The sequence below is a fragment of the Psammomys obesus genome, unplaced genomic scaffold, assembly GCF_907164565.1.
Source record: "Psammomys obesus unplaced genomic scaffold, mPsaObe1.curated_primary_1811, whole genome shotgun sequence".
In the NCBI taxonomy this organism is placed as follows: Eukaryota; Metazoa; Chordata; class Mammalia; order Rodentia; family Muridae; genus Psammomys; species Psammomys obesus.
The window spans coordinates 2,054,673-2,077,441 of record NW_026592118.1 but is presented as its reverse complement, the minus strand read 5'-3'; the positions used below and the strand labels follow the sequence as shown (position 1 = coordinate 2,077,441).

General features: G+C 40.9%; 1 protein-coding gene across 1 annotated transcript in view; it reads right to left on the bottom strand.

The window, feature by feature from the left end:
* Mmrn1 (multimerin 1) overlaps positions 1-3,047 on the bottom strand; it is a 57,565-nt gene extending 54,518 nt beyond the window's left edge. Inside the window, exon 1 of the mRNA XM_055612862.1 lies at positions 2,467-3,047. Within this exon, the coding sequence (XP_055468837.1) occupies positions 2,467-3,047 (581 nt within the window). The remainder of the gene's footprint in view (positions 1-2,466) is intronic.
* Positions 3,048-22,769: the final 19,722 nt, after the last annotated feature.

The following is a 22,769-nucleotide window of genomic DNA, read 5'->3' as shown; positions in this document are numbered from 1 at the left end:
GAAGGAAGGAAGGAAGGAAGGAAGGAAGGAAGGAAGGAAGGAAGGAATCTCTATTGTAAGTTCAGTGATAACAGATGAGGAACCACAGAGGCATTAGAGGGACTGCCTAGCAGCCTGAGAAGGCTGCCATTGGGTATAAAAGGAATAAATAACAGGAAAAGAGCATGCTGTCTGGACAGAGAGAGAGAAAAAGAAGGTACAATATACTGTGGACCAAGGAATCACAATTTGGGCAGGCAAAAAGTGGTAGAATATGAGGCTGAGGACAAAAATGTAAGGTTATGTGAGTAACTGGGCGAGGAATCCAAAATACATTCTGCAGGCAGCCAAGAGCCGTTGGAGATTCACAAGCAGTGAGAAGAGAGGCTTGCTCTAGCTTCCACTTGAGATGATGGCCTCTCTCCTGCTGAAAGAGAGAGGAGCTCGCCACCAAGCTCTGAGGCCAGCTCATCTCTGTCCTTAGATACAGTAACCAAGTGAGTTTAGGTCAATCACTGAGCCTCTCTAGAAAGGCACCGTGAAAGAGTCTTCTCTTTGTTAGGAAGTTATTTTTATGTGTACTGGTTAACTGGGTCAAACACACACACACATACACACATACAAAATAGAGAGGGGGGAGGGAGAGAGGACATATAAGTGTTCGCTGTTACTATTGTTAATCAACTAAAAAGAAGAAAACCTTCTTTTAACTGGAGTTTTCTAGGGGTCTCTGTGTCTTGGGAGAAACCTGGCTGTTCTTTCACACTTCTGTCATTTGGAAGACCTAATGAGTAGGATATCTTAGACCAAGTAGAGAAGATTAACAAAGAGAGACCCAGGTTCTCCAGGACTACAAACAACACAATCTCTAAATCAGTTGTTACTTTACTATGGAGCAATTGAAGATTTTTATCAGGGAATCCACAAAGTAAAGTGCTGTTCAACTAGTTGTATTTCATTTGTGGTTCTCTGGAAACATACATTGAATTCTGAGAAATTCAATATTTACTTTTTGTAGTAAATATTCCATACAGATAGGATGTTCAAATTCTTTGTCTGTTCAAAGATTGCCAAGCACATGATGGACACTCATAAACAATGGCCAAGTAAAAAAGTCTTCCCAAGTGTTGAGAGCAAGGGACTTAGCTAAAATGACTAGTGTTAGTTCAAAATCTGATGCCATTCTAATGTCAAGTCTAATATTTATTTATAAAATGGTTAAATAGTAATTTTAATTATGATACATACTTCTTGTATAAGTGGTTCTTTAGTTTAATTATATTTTCATTTGCTGTATTGGTTTTTTCCTATTACAAGAACTCTCCCAATTGCAGACAGATGAAAAACTCACAATCATTTTCTATGAATGTTCGGGAGTTCTATTGCAATTAAAGATAATTGAATTAAAGTCATTAATAAAGCATGGTAAATAGAAATGACAAATGTAAGCAGTTTAGAAGAGATTCTTAAAAGACACCATTTATCGTTTTTATTTAGTAAGGGACTTCTTACTAAGGAGGGTGTGTGTTAACAGCTGCACATGAAGTCCATTCATCCAGCTTAAACATGACCAGTAGGCAGCACTTGTTTCACAGTTAATTTGGGTTATTCCAAAGTCTAAGTGAATTTCTAGCTAAAATCATACTTATCTGTATATCTTTAAAGTTTTATGACCATAAAATGCTATAAATAAACAGACTTGACTAATAAAAACTCAGACACATGCGCTGGCTTTTACTTTCTTGCCTTTTGCCTCTCATATTATTTAATCAACAACTTGCTCAAAACATCTTTCACACAGTAGGAGTGAATTACTAATTTTAGGTTAAATTTTATTGTCTTTTATTGGTATAATGTCTAACTCAATTCAGTCACAAAGCTATTTCACTATAGGTAAAATTATTTATAAGGTTGGCTTATGCCTCTAAATATGCAGGTGACCAACTCATATGTAATTAAAACCTTCAATTGCTTAGGTGTGTGTTTTCTTTGTGGTTCATTTTTGGGCCCATTTGAGACTTTTCTTACAATGCTCATTTAAACTTAGTCTTATTTTACCCCAACAATTCAAACTGCTGTCACCTTAAATCAAGCTGAGAAGCCAGCTTTCAGCTGGCTGTGTTACTCCTGACAAGTGTAACGCTATGGGATAACTTAAATGTGACTTGCTGGCACCTGTTTTATGAGCCATGTACATCTAAGTTCTCCTAACTCAATTTTCCACAATAACCTTTCACAGTGGCATGTGGGTGTGGTTCTCATTGCCTTGGTGGAGCCACTCATGATCCTGAGCAGCCACAATTGGACAAGTGAAGAGATTTCAACCATTTGTCCTTCTCTCATCTCTTCCCTAAGGCTATGACTGCAAATTTTGAAACCACAACTGCAATCAGATGTTACCAAGAAGTACCGTGAGCATGAAGGACTGCAGACTTCTAGCATTTGCTTGTCTATAGAGAGACAGAACAAGAACAGAATGTTTCTTACTTTCCTCTAGTTGTTTCAAAACTGGATTTTTGATAGCTGGTCCTCTGATTTCCTCTGCTGTCACTTCTGCTGAGCTGTGTTCCCCTTGGAGACCTGTTTCCCATGTCTCCAACCGACTTGGGGGAGATTGCTTGTTGATTGGAGTTTCTGGAAAAACTCTGAAGGAATTTCAGCGTGGCATTAGCAAGCATCACCGTTTCTGCTCCAGGGCTGAGCTTGACGGTGGATTTGCTCTGGAGAGAAAGCGGCAGCGATACCACGTCTGTCTTCTCTATGGCGGAGGGTGTTCGGCTTCCCCTCCCCTCGGCAGGGATGCTTGTATCAGAGGGCTGTGGTGTTGATGGTAGAAGAGTGTCCTCAGAAGATTTCTCCTCGGGAGCTGCAGCTGCCTTGTTGGAAGGTTTCTCGGTGGCCAAGAGGAGTTGGAGGCTCAGTACTTCACTTAGAGGAGCTGAGGTGGAGTTCAGAGTCAGTGGGGAGTTTTCATCCTCAGTTTCAGTCCATGAACGCTGGCTGTTTGTAAGCCCAAAGACCCTGCCCCATAAAATAGAAAGCAGGACGAGCAACTTTAGCCCCTTCATGGCTGTAGATTTACGCACAAAAATTCATGTGAAATTGGGACACAAAGTCCTTGCAGTCTCCCTGACAGCCACTTCTGTACTGACCGTGCTAAAACTGGCTTTTGACCATCTGATATGTACAGAGGAAACAGGTTTCTGTGTTTGCAGTGTGCTCAGGAAGTTCGTTTTCCTGTTTCTGTGGTTGTTCTGCGATCTGTGACCCTCCTAGGACGGATGGATGGATGTGGTGAAGGACCGCTGAGAAGCAGGCAATTATCACCAGGAAAAGCCAGGAGAAACCATGAAGCAACTTTCCGTTTCCCAGGTATGCTCAAGTCTTTCTGCCTTTGAAAAGAAACTTTCCATTGGCAGTGGAGAGTGGAATTCCCTTAGGCTCCAGGAAAGAGTTTAGTGTTTTGTTCTACTGCATCAGGAAAGCAAGAACAGATTTTGTCACGATTTTCTTCTGTGTGCCAAACCCAGAGAGCCGCACTGTTCAATGCACACACGCACACACAAACACACACACTGTTAGCACTACTATATCCTGTCCTGTTCCACTGGAAGGCTATGTTTTATTAATATGCCTTAGTTGGAACATTACTTAAAGTTAATATCAATATTTATGAGTAATAAGAGAACTCTAAAACTTGAAAATATAAAGGCATATGAAAAATTTATTTAAAGTTGTGATGTTAAAATTTTTTACCAATGACACCAATAACAGAATTAATAATCAGAAGTTAGTCTCTGTACTTTTTAGCTGTGATCTGTGAATGATGGTATATAATTAGGAATTTGCCAATGAGAAATGGATTAAGAAACATTGAAGTAATTTAAAATGGGATTATAGGTAGCGCTACACTATTGAGATAAACCAAAAGCAGAAGACTTTTAGGTAACAGAAAATCAAGCTGAAAAATGTTTTCTCAGGTTGTTTTCTAGTAGAGATACTTTATAAAATATGAGATCATTTTTCCAGCAAGTCTCTAATTGAGCTTCAGCTAAGCTTTGTCCTCCTCAATGTTCCCTAACAGATACTAGACAGACTGACATGGTCACAGTTGGTGTCACTCACTCATTCATTCATTCATTCATTCATTCATTCATTCATTCATTCATTCATTCATTTATGAAGCTCCAAGTCCATGGTAGGGACTTCCTATTAGATACTAAAATGTTAAAGGAAGGTCAAATCAAAGATTCTCTAGTGTCACTTTATGTGAGGCCTGTTACACTGTTGATCATAGATTTTTTTATTATTATTTTTAATGGGAAGCTGGAAATCTGCTTCTTTCTTTTTATAAATCATTACAGATATGCGTTATTGTTCCTAATTATGAGCATGGGACACCAGGGTTTGAAACAAACCTTAATTTTCTCTGATTGACCAAAACACTAGTCTGAGAACATTTTTCAGCCTCCACTTTTGCCATTGCTATATATGAACACATTGTTGACCCTCTTGAGGGTGTAATTTATACCAAGGTATGTATACCAAGGGTGTGGTTTATACCAAGACATAGGAATCAGCAGCTCTGGCTCCAACATGAACCTCAAGAGAGAATAATTCAGAAACTCTGTCTGTACGAGCAAAGTGTCCACTGGGGAGCCCAAAAGAAGAAGGGCCTCAACCTGCCAAAGTTTACCCTATGAACGGTATTCTCAGTCATAAGAAGCAGACTTGAGAGAAGCCTTGCTTAGAACATACAGGAGGAAGCAGGCTTAGTTTATAGTAGGGAAGTAACTCAGGAAAGCATTTCTAATTAAAGCATAATTTAATGCCTATGATGTGGGAATCTGTAGAAACAAATGGACACTTCCAAACATTTGAAAAACAGATCAGTGGCATGCTGTTTGCTTTGTTTGCTTCTGTTATGTAAAAGACCACCTGATTCTAGGAACAGGTGAATGTTGGAAGTGAATGTTGGTAATTAAGAATTCATTTTCTGGATCTATACCTGATACCATCTAGCTAATAAACAGTAATGAGATTGAATGGTATGAGCAATGCATTTAGCCTATTGTGAGATATTAACCAATATAATACCTGTGCTTGTCCCACGCAACCTTGTGATCAATAGGCTAGAGGTTCAGTATGTCATTATTGATCTGCTAAGCCCTGCTGTTCTCTAACTCCCATGAGTATGTCTTGCTGGCGTATAGATCAGTCCTTACTCATAAAACACTTATACAACAGAAATCCCCAGACCTCAAGTTCTGCTCTCTGAGACTTAATAATAAGCATTAAAAAGTTAGGAAAAATAAAACTCCTGGGCTGAAGAAAACGCAGTATATTATTTCTTGGAGATGTGATAAAGAAAGGGATCTTGTTGAGGCAGGGGGAGAGAGGAAGGTAAAGATAGAGATGCAGAAGAGGAGGGAGAGGGCGGAAGAGAGAAGGGAAGGAGAAGGAGAGGAATGAGAAAAAAGAGGAAGAGGGAGGAAGAGAGAGAGACAAACACACTAAGAGAGAGAAAGAGAACAAGAACACGAAAGCAGAAAAGGAAGCTATTTTCAAAAAGGAAAGGTACTAACAGGAGGGTAGCAATGAGAATGGGAAAAACAGTGGGGTGAAGGACACAATGAAACCCATTATTTTGTTTGCAATCAAGAAATAAAATTTAAAAATGTTTTACACCCTAAATAATACTATTATTGGGATCCAAAACTTCTGCTATACCCTATTTTGCACTGTGACATTTATGTTCTGTACCATGTTACTGACTTATCCATTTTGGTATTTTATAAGAAGTAAAACATAAGACTACATGGTTTGTGCTTTCTGAATATCTCTGGCATCTCAACATTAACATTAGGAGACTCTGCAAAACCTGCTGTCTCTACGGGATGAGATAATCAACCCGTTTTATTTTTTTCTGTCCTTTACAATCTACACGTGTTAGTCTTCTAAGTAAAATGAAAAGAGTTAAAAACATTTCCTGAATTAGAACAAAGTGTAAAGTAGTCTTCCATGGTGGACACAACTCCAGATTGTGTCTTGTGTTGTCTGAAGCCATCTTACCCCTGCAGGAGTAACTCTCAACAGGTTAACAAGGCTCAGCAGATTTCCTGCTTTCCGTGGGGTGTATTGTTGTAAAACAGCTTAAAACATTTTAAATAAAATTTTATTACACTCTTCCTTTATAAATTGTAACTGTGAAGAATTGCGGCAGATACCAGAATTCTCAGCCTTCTGCAATTTTACATTAGTTGAAAATACTAAAAACCTGTTAAATTTACATATGGGCAAAGGCATTAAGAGGAAATTTACTACAGGAAATTAAATTATGTTAAACAACTTGTAAGTTGATACATTAGTAGCTAATGAGGTGCGTATTTATATCTGCCCTCACCATTTAATGTAAATCTCCAAAAGAAATAATAAATATTACAAAATTAAACTTTATGTAATACTAATGTGGTCCCCTGGGGTGATCATGTACAGTATATACCAGTATTTCTGTTTAATAAATAAAGTGTCATAAAAGTGGCCTGAAAAAAAAAGAAATAATAAACATTTAAATTTAGGAGAAAATTGGAGAAAGTCATTTTCAAGTTGCCTTAATTCACTTTCCCAATTGTTTTTAATTCCTTTAGTTTTTGTGTGTAATCTCACAACTAAAATACCAACTGAGAAACTTGAAATAGTCTAATGATTTCCCTTCACGCTTATGAAATAGGATGGTTTTATATTTCGTAAGCTTGCTGCTAGTCTAATCACGTTTTTGTTTCCTTGGTTTGGTGACTTTTTATATCCTACACAAAACTGTAATGCCACAGCTGCTGAAAACACGACTTGATCCCTTTGTTTGTTAGGACAGAGCTTCCAGGGATCCATAGGAAAATCATCCCAGACATCATCTTCTCAGGAACAGAAGATCAGTCATGCTACCACCAGGCAGCTAAAGACAGGGGCGAAATCCTTACAGCTTCACAAAGGGAAAAGGGCCATGGATCTAAGTGAGCAATAGTCCTTGTCCCAGGAACACCACTTTGATATCTTGTGACAGATCCCAACCATTTTCCCCTGCAAGTCTTTCCTAAATGAAACTGAGAAATCCTACAGTTTCTATTTCATGTTTTATTTTAATCTAATTTTAAAAACTACTTTTTCCTTCACACTTTCTTAAGTATATATAATGTTGTTTCATTATTCCCCCCACATCTTCTTCCTCCCCCTTCCCCTCAGCCACTGAATCCCCTCTTCTTCCTGACCTTTCCTACTTTCATGACTTTTTCCTATTAGTGTGTGTGTGTGTGTGTGTGTGTGTGTGTGTGTGTGTGTGTGTGTGTGACCTGCTGCATTTTCTTAGGGCTACCTGCAGTTGTTTACTTGAACAAGGACAATGTAACAATAGTTACACCACTGAGGAATTTGACTCTCCCTATCCCAGCAACCACTAACTGCCTACAAATCCTCAGGAAAGGGTGGGGCCTTATGAGCAACTCCTCCATCCATGATAGAATGTTGATGGGCCCAGTTTTGGGTGAGTCTTATGCAGGCAGTGACTGTTGCTGTGAGTTCAAGGGTGCAACTGCCATGTCTCTTTAGAAGACAACATTTTATAGTACCTCTTCCCAGCCTCTGGCTGTTACTTTCTTTCTGACCCCTGTTCTTTGATGTTCCCTGAACCTTGGAGGGGTGATACAGATGCTCCATTTAGGACTAAGTACTAATAGTCACTGTTCTCACATTCTACCCAGTTATGAGTCTCTGTATAAGCCATCACCCACTGCAAACAGCTTTTCTGACTAAAGCTGAGGGCAGCACTAATTTATTGATATAATTATGACTATCCAGAATACACCTTGACACTGTGATGGCTAGTTTTATGTCAAGTGGACAAGCAAGAGTCATCTGAGAGGAGGGAACCTCTATGAGACATTGCCTCCAGAAGACTGAGATGCAGGCAAACCTATAGGGTACTCTCTTAATTAGTGATTGATGTGGGAGAGCCCAGCCCCTTGTGAGTGGGGACACCTCTAGGCTGGAGATTCTGAGTGCTACAAGAAAGCAGACTGAGCAAGCCACGAGGAGCAAGCCAGTAAGCGGCACTTCTCAATTGCCTCTGCATCAGCTCTTGCCTTCAGGTTCCTGCACAGTTTTTCTTGCCTTAGTTTCTCTCAATGGACTATGACTCAGAATATGTAAACTAAATAAGCCCTTTTCTGCCCAATTTGCTTTTTTTCATAGTGGATTTTCGGTTTTGGTGGGCTTTTTGTCATTGTATTTACTCCCATCTGCTGGAAGAAGAAGCTTCTCTGATGATGGCTCTAAAAGGCACCGATCTATAAGTATAGCAATGTCATTAGGAATAAATAATTTTTTTTTGTTTTGTTTAAGAATAGTAGTATTTAGTTTACTCTATGTCTCTGAGCCAGCTAGTCTCAGTTTGCTGCTCACTAAAGCAATGTTGGTTATAGGTTCTAGCTTGTCAAGTGGGCCTTAAGTCAAATTACATACTGGTTGGTAACTCCCACCAGCTTTGTGCTACCTTTGCCCTAGCATATTTTGTAGGTAGGACACCACTGTAGATCAAAGGGTTTGTTGTTAGCTTGGTGTTTATGTTTCTTTTTGGTGGCATACAGAGTACCTTCCTGTACCATAGTTGGTCATGGTTCTTTATCTATAATATAAACCCCTGCTAAGATGACATCATGTCCATCTAACAATACAACAATAGTAAGCTCCTCCATGAGGCCTATAACCTTCCCAGCATGGACTTTGACCAGGTTTATAATACCAAGTATCATTTACTTTTGTAGATTGGATCTAAAATCCCATTAGAAATCAACTGATTACCCCATAACAGCCATTCTATCTATTGTACCATCTTGGTGGTTCTGTAGTTCATCTGGACCATACTTGAGTAAAGCTTTTGACTACTTTTCTTTCTCTGTAGCCTGCATAGCACCTCCCAGTACTGTGACAGCTAGATAGAAGGAAGAAGTTTCTATCCTGGTCTCAGTTTGGTTTCTCTATGTCCTATAACTAAAGTATGTCCTGTCTTTATATATAGATAGGATCTTATCTAGTCTTGGTGGGCAATGAATGACCTGCATTTGGGCTGGAGAGATGTCTTAGAGTTTAAGAGCACTGGGTTCTCTTTCAGAGGACCAGGGTTCAATTCCAAACACCCACAGGGAGGCTCACAACCATCTGCAACTCCAGTCCTAAGGAGACATGATGCCCTCTTCTGATCTCTGTAGGCATGGCATGCTTGTGATACAGAGACTTTCATGCAGACAAAACACCCATACACATCAAATAAATAAGCACATAAGTAAATACATACATACATACATACATACATACATACATAAGAACCTGTGCTATTTTGAGTGTCTCTGGAGCCTTCCTGACCAATTCATAATGGGCTTTCTACAAACCTGGATTCGTATATTTGTTTACTTGTTGAAGCCAGGAAGCTAGACAATGGTGACTACATAAATCTCTGAACACAGCATCTACACAGATAGTTTCTAAAACTATTGCTTATTCTTTGTCATTTACAAACAAAGAAGAGCAGACTGAAAGAGTTAATTTCAAAGTCTTTAAGATTTATTGATTTTGATCATTTCAGAAATAAGTGGATTTTGTTCCTTAACAGAAATTTACATCTGTGACAAAATAATATCATTACTGATTGCTCTCAGAAACGTGAAATTTGCATGTTTCTCCTTCCAATTACATCTCAAAATCCTCAACATTATCTATAAAACAAACAAACAAACAAACAAGCAAGAACAGTAAGGTTGAACTGAGACAAGAAAACAGTGACAACTTAGCCTGAGGCAGCACAGCATGGAGCCTACTGGTTTTTCTGCTTCAAAACTCCCTGGCTGGATACTGGAGAATTTGAAATCTAGAAACATAAGTATCTACAAACAATAAATCTGCCAAGAATGGTCACTGTGGTGTGAGGACTAGAGTACATGTGTGTGATCCCAGTGCTCCATGGCGAGTTGAGAGAATTTTTGGAAACTCATATGTCATGTAGCCTGGTGTGTGCAGTGGGAACAACAGTGTAAAGCCCCTTTCTCAAACAGGGTGGAAGGACTCATGAGTCCTCTAATCTCCATGCACACCAGGACAGACACACATAATCCCACTCACACAGATGGAAACCCTTCCTTTACAAACACCCCCAAAGATCCCCATCTCACACATACATACACAGCACATATATACACAGCACACATATACACATAAAACAGTGTGCACACTCCACACACCATATACATAGAAACTCACATACCTCCAAGCCACTGTGTATACAAACACACACACACACACACACACACCATATATGCTCACATACTACACATATTATCTGCATAGAAATACACTACCTTACATTAGATACACACACGTTTACGTACATATATTGCACATACTCACATACCACACAAACCACAGACACACACCCCACAGCACATATTTGCCCACACATGTACACATATACACCCCACAAACCCCTTACATACATCCACACACTACCACACATACATAGAGAGGTATCACACACACATGTACATACACAGGCACATGGCACATGCATAATAACATATATAATCTATATATCCATCACACACATGTATATGATTGCTGTAGGTATCGAACTAGAATCATAGGGAAATAAAAACCTTTAAAAAAAGAGCTTGGAAAAGCAAAAAATCTAAACAGAGACCCAAAAAACACAGAAACCCAGACTATTCTACTCATACCGAACAATACAGGCTGAAACACACTTCAGTAAAGGCTGACAGAAAAGTGACACGTCACCTTACAAGCCTTGTTCTCCTGAGTTGTAGAGTCAGAGAAGGCAAGAGATATCACCTTCAAGAAGACTCTATTAGCCAGGTGGAGCCATGCATGCAGAAAGCTTACCAGCTCAAGGACAGCCTAAGGTGAAGGGAGGAAAGGGAAAAGGTCGAGAATGAAAGGAGAAAAAAAAAAGGAAAGAAAAAGGGAAGAGAAGGAAGAAATAAGGAGATATATTATGTTACCTGTTACGGCCCCCAACGTCTGATGAAGAGAATGGAACTGAACTTACCTGTGAGGCATGGCAAACCCAGAGGAACGCTTTGGATGAATGGTCTTCCAAAGGCTAGAGACAAGGTGTTCCAGTTTCATGTCATTCTAGTTGCTGACAACGCAGCTGACAGGAAGGAACTTACATTCCAGGTCCTGTCAATTGTGCTATGGAAAACATAGCAGTGGGAGCAGAGACAGTGAAGGCATGCTTTGCTTTTGTGCTGTGCTCAGGTTGATTTTCCTCTCTTAATCAACTTCAGGACCCCCTGGGCATTCCTCCTATCCACTTTCTTGAGGCACCCCTCTAAAGACATGTTCGTAAGTCAATCCAACATAGATAGTCCCTCATTTAAACTACTTTTCTGGGTATTTCTAGGTTGACAAATCATGAGAACCATCATACAATGCAAGAACATGTGTCAGGGTATAAATAACCAAACATGAGACACTAAGATGAGAGACTCAACAGGCTGATTTCTTGCTGAGAAACAGAGTTTCCTGCCTAAAGTTTTATTTATTTTAAAATTTTTCTGTGTTTTTACTTTCTGTGTATGAATGCCTTGCCTTCATGTATGTATGTGCACCCTATGAACACATGATACCTGCAGAGGGCAAAGGAAGGCATCAGATCTCTTGGAACTGAAAACAAAGATGGTTGTGAGCCATGATATGTGCACTGGGAACTGAAACCTGGTACTCTGCAAGAGTGACAGTGTTCTTAAGCATTGAGACATCTTTGTAGCCCTCCTTCTGAAGTTCTAGTAACCTGTCTTCAGTCTATTAATAGGATAGGATGTTGGAGGATGTTTTTGTGCACTGTGTATTCAACTATTGATTTCTATACTCAGAAATCTGGTTACAGTCCCAATGGCAGTGTCATTATTGTGAAACATCTCCTTTCAATTGTAAACATTGTTCTTCATTGCCTTTTGATTGGTTAAATAAAGAGCTGAATAACCAATAGGAGGAAAGGAGAGAGAGAGAGAGAGAGAGAGAGAGAGAGAGAGAGAGAGACTCAGGTAGGGACCGGAAATGTAGCCATTGGGACACAGATGAAAAAGTTGCCAGAGTGAGACTAAGATAGCAGATAATGAGCCATGTGGCTAGAAAGCCAGGCCAGCATAGTCCAGTTAGAATAGCTCAGTATCTGCTCAGCTATAGTGCTTGAAGCCTTTAATAAAATTAATAGGTCTTTTTGTTATTATTGGGGGCTACTGCAGGCATAGAATTCCCATACTTTTACTTGAGGAGTCCCCTTCTCAGGCTCTGGGGATGGATAAGCACTTCACAGTCAACAGTGGATGCATGCAAGTCACAGCACTTCCTACTGGCACACAAGCAACTTGGAGGGACTGCACTGCCCACAGCACGCTTTACAGGGTGCAGAGGCAGACTTTTTCACACCAAGAGTGGTGTCCCCAATTTTCCAGGCAGGTAAGATCAGCTCACACCAAGAGTAGTGTACCCAGCCTCACAAATGGACGAGTTCAGCCTACTTCAATAATTTCACATGCCTACAGCCTGCTGAAAGCCACTCCTTGTGACAAATGGAAACTGCCTGGTCTTCCTGATAAAAGGACTGGGGGACCTTATCCTGAGGAGCAGAATGAACAAAAGGATCTCGCGGTCAGGCTGTTTGAGGTCTTTCAGTTTCAGATGTCAAAGAAGCATGGGTTATTGTTAAATTTAGTACTTATCCCATACCAGATCAGAGGGTTTTCTGGTTTTATTTGTTTGCTTTTTTGTTTGTTTGTATAGTAAAGAAAAATAGCTCTCCAAACCCTTGCCTGTAGTTAAAAGGAAAATTAGAAATGTAACTTCAAAATATTTTAAGTTCCTAGTGAGCTCAACGTTACTAAAGCTATAGCCATTTCAGTTCAGATTAAATGCGGATTACAAGTTAAGATCATTCAGGCCCATGGAGAGCTGGGACAAGACAGGCTAGGCATGCCTTTGCAGTTAGTGCTATCACTGTCTGCTGTCCTTTCGTTTGTGTTGGCCTCTTACATCATACATGCCTTTCACACAGTAAGAAATTATGAGGCAAATGAAGAAAGGAGAAAATGTGATCTACACTCAATAAATAAACTAATAGAAAAAGCCCAGATATTAGAAGTATGGAGAAACTTAAAAGCTATATTAGGAGAAAGTGAGGAACACACATGTGCTAATGAAAAACTAACCACATTTAAGTGCACATGAAGACAAAAAAACCTGAGTAAGAAGATCCATGGGAGAAGTGGAATGAAGAAGTGACTCAGCAAGTAAAACAGGAGTTAATTTGAAGATAGCTCAAATGCTGTTATTCAAATTCAAACAAAGAATGAGAAACACATAGCAAGAGTACAAAGTTTATGAACCTGTGGAACAACTCCACATTTTAGCATACATGCTCATCTATGATTTCAAGAAGAAAAAGGATGACTTTTAAAGAATCATGCAGGAATGTTTCTGATTGAGGAGATGGAGAACTTCAGCTCTACCTCCAATTAATTAAACTAAATGGAAAGAAACAATAACAAAATGTCATCGTTGAAGGGCTTAAAGGGAAAGACTAATTTATACATTAAAAAAAACCACGCCTCTTTAAAAATTATTTTTCCTGAGTTAGATAAAATGAAGATACTAACAAGCAAAACCTAAGGGGGGAAAATACCTCCCGTAAGACATACTAAAGAAATTCATCACACCAAAAGAGGAATTGCTCCAGAAGAGATAGGCTGGCAGAAAGGAAGGACAACCATCAGAAAAGTGACAAGTGTAAGTGCACAAAAACATGGATGTTATCTTCATTGCATAACCAATTATAATGTTTGAAATAGCTTCCACACATTTGAGGTTTGGAATTAACTTCACAGCTCCTGTGGTGCTCACCATAGCACTTGTGAGTGACGTGCAGGGAGATGGCTGCACTCTGAGAAAGCATAACCACAGTTGTGCATTTGTGGAGTACTTCTGCTATCTGTGAAAAATTAAAATGCATGTCTATATTGCTGGAAAATGCAAAAATGCCAACTAATACTCCTAAAATGGAATGTTTAAAAAGTACTCAATTCACAAAAAAGGGAGAGCAAAGAGGAAGGAGAGAACTAACCGTTTAGAAAAATAGGATTAAAACTCAAGTGACAACATATGCTGAAGAGGATGTGGAGAAAAGGGAACCCTCCTCCATTGCTGGTGGGACTGTACACTTGTAAAACCATTTTGGAAATCAATCTGGCGCTTTCTCAAACAATTAAGGAATAATGCTACCTCAAGATCCAACTATATAACTCCTAGGCATATATCTAAATATGCTCAACTAATACAACAAGGACATTTGCTCAACCATATTTCGTAGCAGCTCTATTCATAATAGCTAGAAGCTGGAAACAACCCAGATATCCCTCAAAGGAGGGATGCATACAAAAATTGTGGTACATTTACACAATGGAATACTACTGAGCTATTAAAAACAAGGAAATCATGAAATTTGCAGGTAAATGGTGGGATCTGGAAAAGATCATCCTGAGTGAGGTATCCCAGAAGCAGAAAGGCATACATGGTATATACTCACTCATAAGTGGTTATTAGATATACAATATATGATAAACATACTAAAATCTATAGTCCTAAAGAAGCTAAACAACAAGGGAGACCCTAGGGAAGATGCTCAATCTTCATTCAGAGGGGCAAATTCGAAAAATACCGGAAGAAGGAGAAGACAGGGAACAGACAGGAGTCTATCACAGAGGGTCTCTGAAACACTCTACTGATCAAGGTATCTAACCAGAGGCTGAGACTCATAGCAAAACTTTGGACAGAGTGCAGGAAATTTTATGAAAGAAGGAGGAGATAGAGAGACCTGGAGGGGTGAGACCTGGAGGGGTCAGGAGCTTCAAAAGGAGACCAACAGAGCCCCAAACACTGGGGCCCTGCAGAGATTGATACCACAACCAAGGACCATACATGGAGAGGACCTAAAACCCCTGCTCAGATGCAGCCCATAGTATCAGTCTCTAAGAGGTTCCCTAGTAAGGGGAGCAGGGATTGTCTCTGATATTACTTCAGTGACAGACTCTCTGATCACCACCCCCTGGGGGATGCAGCCTTGCCAGGCCACAGAGGAAGACAATGCAGGCAGTCCTGAAGGGACCTGATAGGGTAGGGTCAGATGGAAGGGGAGGAGGACCTCCCCTATCAGTGGACTAGGGGAGGGGCATAGGGGGAGAAAAGGGAAGGAGGCTGGGTTTGGGAGGAGACAAGGGAGAGTGCCACAGCCAGGATACAAGATGAATAAATTGTAATAAATAATAAATAAAATTAAAAAAAAAACCTCCAGGAGACAAACCAATCACAAAAAACAAATCTTCAGTACAAATTGAATAACCATTTAATAAGAGCAATCACTATATACAAATTGAACAACCATCACAGTCAAAAGGCAGTGCTCATCTGTCCTTTTCTGTTTGGCTGGATTTTGGTGGGAGTCTGGAACTCAGCTTTCAGATGAAAAATTGAGTTCAGTTTCTTTCAGAAGAAGCTAGTGTTTTAGGGCAACAGCCATGTCCTGGATAGAGGTTTGGAAAAGGGTTTCCAATGAGTGTATCAGTTTAACTCTTTTAGAATGAGATCACTGGTGGCAGTGGGACCTCGGGGATTCAAAAATTCTATGGCCATACCAAAGTGTTATAGCTCTTGGTTAAGCTCTTATGTTGAGCATGCAAAGCCCATGTCTGGGGGCTTCCAGCTGAGACACAAGCCTGGTGAGGCCTAGGCCCAAAGGGTCAGAAGGCAGGTCTGGTGAGAGGAGACCTGGCGGGGGGGGGGATGTCAAATCTCAGGTTCCATTCAGGTTCCATGATGGAAGGCTGATGGTATCACACAGCATGTATTTGAAACCAGCATATTTATTTGAAACCAAGGAATTATAAACCTTAAGCAGTGGGAGTGATTTTGAGGGTGAATGTGTTTGATTCGAAGTGGTGAGCGGTGCCAGGGATGCTTGATTTACATGTAGCCGTACAGTACCTCATTTTACATGCAGTAGCAGGGTCCTATCACAAGAAGAACATAATACTTAATTGCCCAATAGGTGGGAGAATCTCCAAGTACAATTGAAGGTCACTGCTTAAAACTAAGATCTCCTTAGCTGGGTGGCGTATTTCTAGAAATTTCCAGGATGCTGGCTGGAGTTTTTTTTTTTTTTTAATCAGGAAAGGGTCTGACCTATCATCTGCCCTGAGGGCTAAGTGACACTCCTTACAAAATCTGGGCTCACCTAGATGAGGGTCGGGGTGAGAACCCTGCTGAGGAAGGGGAGTCTGTCCCAATAGATCAAGCAGAGTTGGCTGTCAAGATAGATCAGACTTCAGCCTTATCCAGCAGAGTTCCACCCTCATCAGGGATAGAAAAGTACAACAGAAAAAGCAAGATGCTGCTGTTATTTCTTTCCTTAAAGAAGTGCATTTTATAAATGTTACAGAAACATATTTAAAGCAAAGGAGGACATAAACGAACTTAAAAATTAGCTCAACATAAGAAATCAAGGGAGTCTCTTCAGTGACAAGTGGTCAGTTCTTCGAATACATAGTTCCCTCAAAATATGGAACATTGAATTATATACGTCTGGCAGATCTTCAAAATAAATGAAGTAAAATTTGACAGAACTGAAGGTGAAAAGAGACCAGTCCATAATGACAGTCAGAGAGCTTAGCAGCCCCCCTTAGCAGCATACAGATACCCAGCATTAATACAGAGTATTTGAATAAAATCACCAATCAACTACAATAATTGGAAGGATACATGCTTTCAGAATGCACATACAGAAACACTGAGCTGGAGTGTGCGTTGTCTTAGAAATGACTTCTCAGCACATTTTAAAGAATAAAAATCACAAATGTAGTGTTATGAACATTAAAATATTACACAAATAAGGTAAGCCATCAAAAGTGCTAAAGTATTTTAAAACTAAAGAACATACTTTTAAGTCTAGTGTAGAGGTGAAAACACAAGGAATATATGTTAGGATTGTGCAGCAAAATGACACGGCGAGTTCACAAGTCACATCATGCAACTGGTTCCACGTGGGAGGTTTATTGAGGGAAGGGAAACGGGGTCACAGAGACCATCTCTGGGCAGGGCAGAAGAGAACAATTGGAGGTGGTACGAGTTCTCTTATAAGGTGACCCAGAGCATGTGCAGGTGGTTTCAGGTGGTCCGTAGGTGGCTTCACAGATGCCTGATATCCAGTTTGTCAGGTCTCTTGGGGCTGTCCATAGAAATGCCTGCTTATGGATTCCAACATTCTTCCCTTTTTGTTATATTAAAAAGTGAGGAGCTAGGAAGGGGGTGATGGTAGGGAGGGCATAGGGGCCACCTTTGTTTTTCAAGCTACTTCCTATTGATTAAGAACATTGTCATTCTCAGTGTATAGTTGGTCCCCACCAACAGGGTTGATTGGAAGGTCACTGCCATCTGGTTCTGTGGGTAGAGGTTGATAATCCTGTAAGAGTAACTGATTAATGGTTTGGCTAGAATATTTTTACATTTGTTATTGGAAGAATGTAGAGAGGAACTTAATAAAGTAGGGTGCAAAAAGCAAAAGCAGAAAAAGGTATGAGGAAGGTCAGAATCGATTTCCATATGGGGTTCTCGAAGGCCCAAGAGCTAGAGGCCTCAAGCTGTATCCTTAGCTTTTGTAGATTTGTCTGGAATTGTTGGATTTTGTCTTTTATTATACCCAACTGGTTGACATAAAAACAGCATTACTCCCGAAGGAAGATGCAAAGGCCACCTTCTTTAGATGTGAGGAGATCCAGCGAGTCAACCTGCACTTGGAGAGAGTCAGTATTGTCTGAGGCACTTGCTGGTCCTGGATGAAGCTGATAATACAAAGTTAGTGAAGTGGCTAGTCCTGCTGTCCTGTTCCCAACAGCTGCCTTGATTCCTGCAACAGCCAAGAGGTGCAAGATATGAATTGCCTTCTTATCCTGCTAGGCAGCTATTGAGTCCATGATGGGGATTGGTAGGGGCTCCTTTTCATTTATCACCTGAAGCTCAGGGAAGAGGATCACCAGCATGCAAACTCCTGACCAACCAGCAGGTAAATGATGGTAGACCTGAGTACCACTAAGAATTGAGGTATTGTTAGCAGTAGAGCATTGGGGTTGATATAAGGTATCAAGGATTATAGTTTTATTACACTCTAAGGAACTTAGCAATCTTACAGAGTGTGTCCTGTCCTTGAAAAAGCTTGCCACGCCAAAGAGGGTGATATGAAAAAGGTAGGGGATTGTGGCAACATCAGAGTCAGGGCAGTTAGTGAATGGTGAAGTAAGGTTACTTGACAAAGTCACAGGAGAAGCTGTGGCAGTTCTGAGTTTGCCCTGGGTGGGACATACAGCCAGCAAGCTTTAAAATGGGCCGGGTTTGATCACATTAAGGAGATTGTAGGCCAAGGTCAGAGTCTGAAGTAGAAACCGGAATGACAGGTTTCTCTTATTTAGGAGCAGGGAAGTCAGAGAGGCAACGACCTTAGATGCCAGAGTCCATCAGTAGAGTTGAACAGTTCCTGAGTGGGGAGTGAGGACTGAAATAATTAAAGCAAGTCACATTAATACAAGAAAGAAGTTTGTGGAACTGCCAAACTTGTTTTCTAAAACTACTTCCCTATAACAGATAAGGTCCAAGGTCAGACAAACAAGTTTTAAGGAACTTGGCAAAACTTCCTCTTTTCTCTATCTCAAGGTGAAGGCCAGGGTGAAAACATGTATTTAGATAAATAACAAAGCAGCTTGACAAACAAGCAGCTCTCCACACTTAGAGGAATATTTTTTTTAATTTTATTTTTTTCTTATCAGTTACATTTTATTAACTCTGCATCCCAGCTATATCCCGCTCCCTCATTCCCTCCCAATCCCACCCTCCCTCCCTCATCTCCACCCTGCCTCTTTCCAAGTCCACTGATAGGGGGGACTTCCTCCCCATTCAACTGATCCTGTTTTATCAGGTATCTTCAGGACTGGCTGCAAAGTCCTCCTCTGTGGCCTAACAGGACTGGTCCTCCCTTGGGAGGTGGGGAGGTCAGAGAGCCAGCCATTGAGTTCCTGTTAGAAATAGTCCTTGTTACCCTTACTATGGGAAACAATTGGTTACTGAGCTACCACGGGCTACATCCAAGCAGAGGTTCTAGGTTATATCCATACATAGTCCTTGGTATATATTTAATTACCTTCTCTACCTCTCTCATCCCCAAGGATTGGGTAATATAGCAAGTAGGATCCTGTAGTTGAATGACCACAGGGGAATGGTGCCTAGCAACAGAGCAGTTTTGGACATCCCAGACTTGGGGGTCCACTTGAGAGGCTGGTAAAGGAAGCAATATGTCACAGTTGGTAGGTTGGGTAGCTAGTAGAAGAGAGGACTCTGGTGAGCTTGGGGTCAGGCAAATGGGTGGAGTAAAGGAGATAGAGGTTCCTACTTTGGCTAAAAAGTCCCTTCCCAGTAATGGAACTGGACAGGTTGGCATCACTAAAAAGGAATGAGTCAAGGGAACACCCTTGAAAATACATTTAAGTGGTGGAGTCCAGCAAGGCTGTCCCCCTACCCTGACAATAGGGGAACTAGAATGAGAGGTTGGTCCCCAATACTCTGTCAGGACTGAGTAAGTGGCTCTGGTGTCCACAAGGAAGGAGATTGCCATGATAATTACCCCTGGCTCCCAGCTAGTGATGATAGTGATCAGGTCAAAGGAACCCACGCAACTTCAGTCATCCATAGCCAGGCCTAGGATAGTGGCCGGAGGGCAATCTGGGAGTGATGCCCCCATATCATGGAAGAAATGGTGGCAGTCAACATCCCAATGTCGCTCTTGGCAGCATTTTGGACATGGCCCCAGTGCCTTGTGGAGGTTAGGACAAAACTGGGCCTAATGACCTTCTTAACCACTTTTGAAACAGGGACCCTCGTGGTCTCATGCCTTAGGAGGCAAGGGTACTTGCATAGTGGGTGAGGCTGGCTGGCTGGCCTTGGCCAGCATTTGGTATTTTTGCTTGTGGGCTTTCTCATCTCTCCCATGGTATACCTTAAAGGCCAGTGCTAAGACTTCTGCCTGTGGAGTCAGAGCTCCTCTTTCCAAGCATTTAAGCTTAGCCCTCATGTTGGGGTAATTCTGGGAGAAAAAACAGGTTATCAGAAGTTGCCTATCCTCTGTTCTGTACTTTTGGGGTCTAGATTAATTTGTTGTAAGAGGGCCATTGTAAGGTACTCTAGGAATTGAGACGGGTTTTTATTCTTGTCCTGCACCACCTTCTGGAGCTTTTCATAATTAACTGGCTTAAGGGCAGCCTTGTGGAACCAGCCAGGAGGCAGGTCATGAACTGATCTCTGGCTAAAATGCCTTCTGGGGTATTATAATCCCATTGTGGATCCTGGTCAGTCACTGCCTCAACCCCAACCAAGTGTGCTGTGTTTGTTTGGTGAACCTCATCTGCATGCATTCTAGCCTCTTCCCAAACTCACCTGTGTTCCTCAGGTAATAGGTTATTGGTAAGAATCATATATATAACATGGAAGGTAAGACTATAAGATTGATTGAGATACTGAAATTCTTTAATGAAAGTAGAAGGATTAGAGGTATAGGATCCTAGTCTCTTTTCTACTTGAGAAAGTTTGGTTAATGAGAAGAGAACATGCACTCTAACTAAGCTATCCATATTGTCCACCTCCCGCAAGGGAAGAATTGAGTCTGGTTTATGTTGAGTAGTAGAAGAAGAGGGCTTTTTTATAGAGCAGGTAGCAGGGGGCCTAATAACTGTTGGTGGGGTGAAAGTGAGTGCCAAAGTAGGATGACTAGGACAGCCTGTTGCTGGGGAGGGGGATAAGGGTGCTGAAGAAGCCAAAGAGGAAGAGGAGAAAGCAGAGGAGGGGGAAGATGCAAAATGCTGAGAAGAAGCCAGAGGTTGAGAACGGCGAGGCAGAGGTTCATCCACAGGGTCACAGGTAGAGAACTCTTGAGGTTAGACTTCATAGCTAGAAGTTGGGTGGGAGAACAGGAAGAACAGAGAGAAGGTTTAGAGTGAAGAAGAGAGAGGCTTGAAGATAAGATACCTCCTTCCATTTGCCAGATTGCTGACAGTAATTAACAAGATCTCATAAAATATTGGGATTTAATGTGCCATTAATTGGCCAATTTGAACCATTATCTAAAGAATATGTAGGCCAAGTTTTATTACAGAGGTATATGAGCTAAGAGGCCTTTAACTCAGGCTCCATGCATAGAGTTTTAAAAATCTCCAGGAGACATCCTAGTAGAGACGCTGGAGGAAAGAATGAATCGGCAGTTCCCATAGGGAAGGTAGGAGTCAGTGACCTGCCAGAGGCATCCTAGAGACAAGGTTTAACTAAGTAGAGTATAGTCCCACCTGATCCAACAACTCATCAGCATTGGCCAGAGACCAAAGGCACAGCTGCCTGTAGGAGACAGAGTTTACCTAGCACTAGTATTTTCATAGGTGAATGTGAGAGGGGGAGACACCATGCATGTAGAGGGGAAAAAAAATCTCACATAAGGGAAAGCGGAAGCCCTAAATGGAGGTCAGCAAAAAGGGTCAACTGTAGCCAGTGAAGACAGTGGTTGGGGGTTTCTTTGTCTCAAAGGGTATTAGGAAGTTGCCAAATGCTCAATGGTCAATTTTCCCATACCAAGAGAGGAGTTTATGGTGACCAATGAGGGGAACTCACCAATACAGTTGGTGTTGCATGCAGCAAATAGCGATCTGGTTGCTGGAAAGTGGGTCACGAGCAGATTTGGAATGAAATAGGTTTCTAGCAGCTCCAGTGGGGTGCCAGCACCAGAATGCAACCAGCAGGTGGTGTGGCTGCTGGAGGCACTATTCCTGGCCAATGCACCAATATTAGGATTGTGAAGCAAAGTTACATAGTGGATTCACAAATCATGCAACTGGTTCCATGTGGGAGGTTTATTAAGGGAAGGGGGAAGGGGTCACAGAGACTGTCTCTGGGCAAGGCAGGAGAGAGAGAGAGAGAGAGAGAGAGAGAGAGATTGGAGGTGATAAGAATTCTCTTATGAGGTGACCCAGAGCATGAGCAGGTGGTTTAAAGTGGTCCATAGGTGGCTTCACAGATGCCTGACATCTGGTTTGTCAGGTCCCTTGGGGCTTTCCATAGAGATGCCTGCTTATGGATCCCAACAATATATAACATTTTAAATTACACACATAACTGTATAACTTCAAATGCATACGCCCATGAAGAAGAAAGAGATGGAATTGAAGAGATGTTTCTGTTGTAAAATTGAATGAACTAAGTCTTAGTTTGGAGATCAAGTTAATTAATTATTCCAAATTAATAAAAGGAGAAAATACAAACTTTAACAAGTAAAAGAAGAGATTATTAATGTTAGATATTAATGTAAACAAATAATGAAGAGATTATAGACTGAATGTTAAGAATATATTAGGAATAATTTTAAGGCATTTATGTTTGAGAGTTTAGGTGAAATAGACACTTACTTTTGAGAACTTGTTAAAAGTGGTAGAAAGGGACATTTAAGTAAAACCTAAAAGGCCTTATTCACAGTGAAAATGTGCCAAAAAAAAAAAAAAAGTTCAGGGGCTGAAGAGTGGCTTTGTGGTTAAGAGAACTGGTTGCTCTTCCAGGGTTCTTGAGTTCAATCCCCAGCAACCACATGTTAGCTCAGA